The 6427-nt window shown below is 27.5% G+C and overlaps 1 protein-coding gene across 1 annotated transcript; it reads left to right on the forward strand.

The window, feature by feature from the left end:
• Positions 1–3921: 3921 nt before the first annotated feature.
• LOC100572304 lies at positions 3922–6299 on the forward strand. The gene is made up of 2 exons (XM_003244491.4): positions 3922–4228; positions 5546–6299. Exons 1-2 carry the CDS (start codon positions 4121–4123, stop codon positions 5786–5788), a joined length of 351 nt encoding a protein of 116 aa, XP_003244539.1. The 5' UTR covers positions 3922–4120; the 3' UTR covers positions 5789–6299.
• The last annotated feature ends 128 nt before the right edge of the window (positions 6300–6427 follow it).

The raw sequence follows: 6427 nt of genomic DNA on the forward strand, positions 1-6427 counted from the left end.
CACCCCCCCCCCCCCCCCCGGACGGGCCTGCTGTACAGTAGGTGACAAGTGGGTCGCTGTAATAGATGATGTTAAATTTGAATTCAATGATATAATATAATTGTATAAGAAAAACGATTCTGAATGAAAATCGTCAGTCAGCCTATGATATTACTAAGTATATTTGATGATATTATTTAGAATAAAGTAATTTATATATTTGCCTATTTATGTGGTATCTTGTTTTAAATTTTCAATCCTTAGCTATAAAAGTTAAACATTTTGTAATTTTTTAGCTACAAAAGCATTTTTAAATTTTTGATTTGATACATTTTGTCAAAATTCAAACTTTAAATGCTTATAAAAAAAAATCATGCCTATATATTTTTAATATTTTTAAACTGCTATAGTAACAATATATCAGGAGCCTTGTATTAAATTTTCACACATTTTGGCCCAACAAATAAATTTTTAATAATATTTATAGAAAAAAACTAAACAAATTGAAAATTGAAATTGTCCGTAAACAGCTCAAAACTAGTCAAAATTGTATGGTGTATATTAAATGAGAATACAAAACATTCAATGAAATTCTCATGTATCCAATGTTGTATAAAAATTTGAACTTCAAATGCTCATAAAAATTTAATTTGAATTACTAGTAGAGATTTTTTTTATAAAATTAGAAAAATTTATGAGGAATCTTGCATTAAATTTTCAAATCTTAGATTTAAAAAGGAAAATTTTTATGAATTTCTAACAGAAAATAATTTGCACATTTTAATGATTTTTACGTATTTTGTCAAAATGTGAACTCAAATGCTTGTAAGAAAAGATTTTGACTATGTATTTTTAATATTTTTCAACTGATATTGTAACAATATATAAGGAGCCTTGTATTAATTTGTCATACTTTTTTTACCCAACGAAATATTTTTATTTATATTTGTAGAAAAAAAAAAACTAAAAAAATTGTAAATGGAAAATGTCCATAAACAGTTCAAAACAATATTTTGAACATTTTATCGTGTATATAAAATGCTAATATAAACAACCAACGAAAATTTCATATTTCTACGGTCATTTGTTTTAGAGTTACACTAAAAACCAAAATCGATTTTGTCGAAAACCTATTTTGCGTAAAAATGTCCTTTTTTTTTTACGATATTGTGTTTTTAAAGAATAATTATTGTGATATTGTAGTAGTGCACAAGGGCCGTCCCAAGGTTTTTCGGGGCCAGGGGCAAATTAATGGGGGCTATTCGACCATAATAATAAGATATTATTATAGACTTTATGGGGCCCCCTAAAAATATTCCAACAATGGGGCCTGGGGCAAAATGGTCCCGTTGCCCCCCCCCCCCTCTGAACGGTCCTGAGTGCATCTATATATACGGCTGCATCCGAATTGGTTCCCATACCTGTAAATTTACATCCTAATTGGTTCCCGACAATCCAGGCAACACACATCCGAATAGGTTCCCGGTATTCTAGGTAGGCGGGTACCTACACATCGGAATTGGTTCCCGATAAACACTTTCGAATAGGCGATCTAATAATATTATCTAATAATAATCTAATAATATTATTACAACATATTTCCCATATTTAAAAGTACGGGTATATACAATGAAATAGATTGTCATTAAGATAAAAACCGGTGGTATATTATCGATAAGGATTATGGACGGATATCGATTCGTTACTTGTTAGTCGGTATCTACGGCATTCAGTAATTCACCGCAATAAACGCAGAATATACGTAGTATAGTGATTGTATTTGCGTTTTTGTTTGTGTTTAAAACTTCTCGAATATGGAATTTATGTACAGTGAAAAAAATAAAAAAAACTCATCGTATTAGGCAGTTATAAATTTGGGTTTCAGAAAACGTTGGCAGACGACATTGACCGTTGGACATGTGTAAAAAGAAAATGTAAGTCGTATTAAGTAACATTTCAAAACAAAAAGCTCAAAAAGTATTACATGAGAGGCCAGCAAAAATTATTCGCTGTGAGTTGGCTAAATCCGATATTGAAACCATAGATGCTCAAGATTTATGTAGAATTAGAAAAAATATACATTATAGTCGGTGTACCTACGTTTCCCCAAACATTGAGCGAGACTCATAACATATTAAATAATTATAATTTAATAACTAAGAGGGGAGAAAATTGTTTATTTATTAACAGTGCTGAAACCAATATTATTGGATTTTCATGTGATAGCAATTTGGAAATTTTAAGTCAAATGAAATCTGTGTTTATTGACGGTACTTTTAAAAGTTGTCCAAAGAATTTTTACCAACTTTTTTCAATTCACGGTGTAAAAAATAACTATTATGTCCCTCCAGTTTTTTTTTTACTTCCAAATAAAACAAGTGATATGTATACAAAAGCTTTTCATTTAATTCAAAATTATTTAAACCCGGATAAAATATATGCAGCTGACTTTGAAAGAGCCATTAATGTAGCGATTTCCGAAGTATGGCCTTCAGCTCAATTAAAAGGTTGTCGGTTTCACTTGGGCCAATCATAGTGGAGGAAGATACAACAATTAGGGCTTTCAAAGGAATTTAAAAATAATGATTCCGAAATAGGCCAAACATTAAAATTGTTTTTTGGCTTATCCTTATTATCGCCCGAAGAAGTTAACGATTGCTATATACTAATGAGTTGATGTCATTAAAACCGATTAATGGAAAACTTGAAGAATTCTTTGATTACATACTTGAACATTATATTGAAAAAGATAGCTCATTTCCACCAACAATGTGGGCTGAATATACCAGTAGTATAGAACGAACCACTAATTGCTGTGAATCATTTCACAGCAAGTTCAACAGTTGCTTTTATTCCGCACATCCAAACATCTTTCAATTCATCGATGTATTAAAAGAAGTTCAAATAGAAACATACGTAAAATTGCGAAGTACAGAGAAACAACAAAATATTAAATCTAAAAATAAAGAAATATATATAAAAACAGAAATGGATAAATACGAAAATAATGAAATAAATAGATTAGAGTTTATCAAAAATGTTGTTATAAATTTTTACCTAAATAATACACAAAACTTTAAAAAAAAAAAGAAATGAAAGAAATTTTATATTTTGAATTAAAAAAAAAAACAAATTAAATGGACAATTTAAAAAGATATTTTATTATTATATTAAATTTTATTTTACTGGACGAATTAAAAAAAAAGATATATAATTAAAAATAAGAAAAAAGTAGCATTTATGACAAAAAAAGCATACTTTTTAACCATACCTGCATAATATTATGTGGACAGTCCTAAGTCTGTATAAAATGGGAAGGAAAATGTAAAATGCTTTTACCCTGGAACTCGGAACCAACTCGGATAAGCCCTTAGTACCAACCTGGGAACCAATTAGGTTATACCCTTTGTGACAAACCGGGAACCAATTCGGATACACCGATATATACTTAGGTGTATTTTTATTACCAAAATTTGCTGATAATATTGATTCGTGATATGATTTTAAATACCTATGGCTTTTAGAACGGCTAATACATTGTTTTATGCTAATGGGAGTAGCTTCATCTACTGTAAATAAACTGTGAAATTACTACTAAAAATAATATGTGACATTTACTTGGATACAAAAACACACCATAAGGCATAAGCCATAATTTATGTAGGTTCAATATTAATCGTTGTATCACGACTATTTATTTTAACTATTACCTATATGCATTAAATATTAATATATGAACATTATGTTATACATTAATACTGCTGGCAATTATTAACAAATCTTATTTATGATTTTATTATACATAATAGTTATCAATTTGTTACACAACTTTATGCCTAAAATATAGGCGTACAGATGTTTAACACATTTTCTGATTTATTAATTAATTTTATTTGTTTAGATGTTATGGACATCGGCCCCATAATGTTCACGGTACATTTATATTACCTAATTTCTACGCAGAACTTCAGAAATAAATCAAATATTTTTACGTTACTGCAATTAATTCACTACCTAATTATTACGCTATAAAAATATCTGACAAGTGTACCTATAGAATACTAAACATATATATTTCTTATACGTAAATGTCCATACTTATTGAATTATAGACACAATAATCAAAATTTACTATATCGGTATGAGCTATTCAAATTCATCAAAAGATACAGTGTTACAACTAAGTGTGGGAAAATCGAACAGCAGTCAGAAAAAACATACCAATCTTAAACGTTATATTATACGATGGGTAAGCATTAAATATTAGATGAATTTCCGAAATTTTAATTTTCGTACAAATTTTTCTTATACAAAAATGTGTTTAGGTAAATCACCTATACTACGTATACATATATTTACAAATTTTATTTTTTTGATTATAACGGATTATTGATATATTGCAGACTGTAGCTTTAATTGGGCGAGTGTAAACCCTCCCGAGTCTACTTCAATGCTAAGTACCTGAAGGGTATATATAAACTCTCCCATAAGGCCATAACTTTGATGTACATTAAACCTAATTTGTTATTATTTACTGTTTATTTGTACTTCAATTGCATCATAGAATATTAAATGAACTTACAAATTTAAAAAGAGTCAAATATAAAAATTATAATACCTATAAATAATAAATCGATTTCATTAGCTGTGAGCGACATCCATTTACCCGCATTTTTCAACTTATACTTACAAATTATTTTCAAATTGTTTATTGTATACAAAATTATGAATTTAGGCTGCTAACTGAGCTTAAAAAAGAACCTATACGGAATGCCATGAAATACACTGTGTATATAGCACTTTAACGTCTAGTTTTACTTGAGTTGCTGTTGCTGGATCATGTAGTATTTATCAGCAAATAGGCGACCGCCAACTGTAATAGGTATTAGTAATAGCATTGAGTATAAATACTATCTATACTCAATGGTGATAGGTACCTACGTACCTACTCTTGTCTCTTGGATATGGTATGTATTGCATTCAGTTCAAAGTAAAAATATTAAAAAAATAAAATAAATAGGACACAGGTATAGTTTTCTTCCTAGGAAATGTTAAAGTTGAAAAAAACATATTATTAAAATGTACTTAGACACGTCATGTTACATAATTGTTCAGTGTTTTTATTTATATACCTAATGGCTAATATTAATATTAATAAATAATATTAATAATATAATAATAATCTATTTATTATATTAAAGTATACAGTATAACAATTAACAAATAAGACCTGATACATTTTTTATATTATACGTGTAACACAAGTGATTATGAATTGTAAATAAAAATTTTAAAATATTGTTTAAAATAAAAGTTATTTCATCTGCCAAGTCTTCCTATTAGTCCTGTTAGCCCTGCATACACCAAACAGCAATTGTTTTCAAGAATACAATTTATAGGCAAATACAATAATAAGTTAATAGTTGTTAATAATTAACATAGTTACATGGTAAATGGGGTAATACAATTAATTTAAGAGAACACAATTAAATGTTTGCAATGCTGTATTGATATTTGAAAATCTATCAAAAAATTATTAATACATAATATTTGTTTTTTTTTCAAGCTCAAAGGATTAAAGGCCTTAACAATTCAAAAGAAAATCATTTATTTCTTGATCATTATGATTTGTTGTTTTATTTTATACCCAACCTATCATAATCGAGTGCTACATAACAAGAACAAGGGCAATGAAGACTTGGATTTGGAAGAGCCATCAGAAATAAAGCATTCGTATGACCAATTCCAAGTTCTGAAACACAATGATTATATTGATAAAATAAGAAAAATTAAACAGAAATTTGTATGAAAATACAAGTTTTTTTAAATTAGTTTACTGGCCTCGGAGACATATGCTACCTATTATTTTACTATATTATTGATATGTATTTAATATTTTTAATACAAAGTAGGTAATATACAATAATTATATCTATGCTTATTATATCTATACAATCTATGCTTAGTGGTTTATACAGTAAATATTTGGAATATGGGCAAGTTACATAATTGTATACTTAATGGAAATAAACCAAACAAATTATTTAAATATGTATATATATATATAATATAAATAAGTTGACAATGTTGATTGTTGAGGAGAGAAACCACCAATGGCACACACAATTGGAAATAACCTATTGGTTTACCTGGTTTGTACCTAACTTTTTTAAAATTATAACATAGATTTTAAATATTCAATAATTAATACCTATAGAACTTACCCAAGATTCAAGAATAAAACTTTACTTATGACAAAAATAATATTCAATGTTTTATTTTAACACTAATTTAGTTTTTATTTATATGTATTATTGTATTCATGAGTCATAACATAAACATCTATTCAATAAATAGAAAATAATATGTACAATAATTTAAACATAAACATAATTTATTCAAGAACATTATTAGAAAAATAAGTTATAAGTGACATAATCTGAGGCAG

This window comes from Acyrthosiphon pisum, chromosome A2 (assembly GCF_005508785.2).
Source record: "Acyrthosiphon pisum isolate AL4f chromosome A2, pea_aphid_22Mar2018_4r6ur, whole genome shotgun sequence".
Classification (NCBI taxonomy): Eukaryota; Metazoa; Arthropoda; class Insecta; order Hemiptera; family Aphididae; genus Acyrthosiphon; species Acyrthosiphon pisum.

What these genes read in the sequence shown, in the direction of transcription:
- LOC100572304 (XM_003244491.4), top strand. Translation starts at nt 4,121, where the DNA reads ATGAGCTATTCAAATTCATCAAAAGATACAGTGTTACAACTAAGTGTG. An exon ending in AACGTTATATTATACGATGG is followed by an intron (nt 4,229 to 5,545) that starts GTAAGCATTAAA and finishes TTTTTTTTCAAG; the next exon opens with CTCAAAGGATTAAAGGCCTT.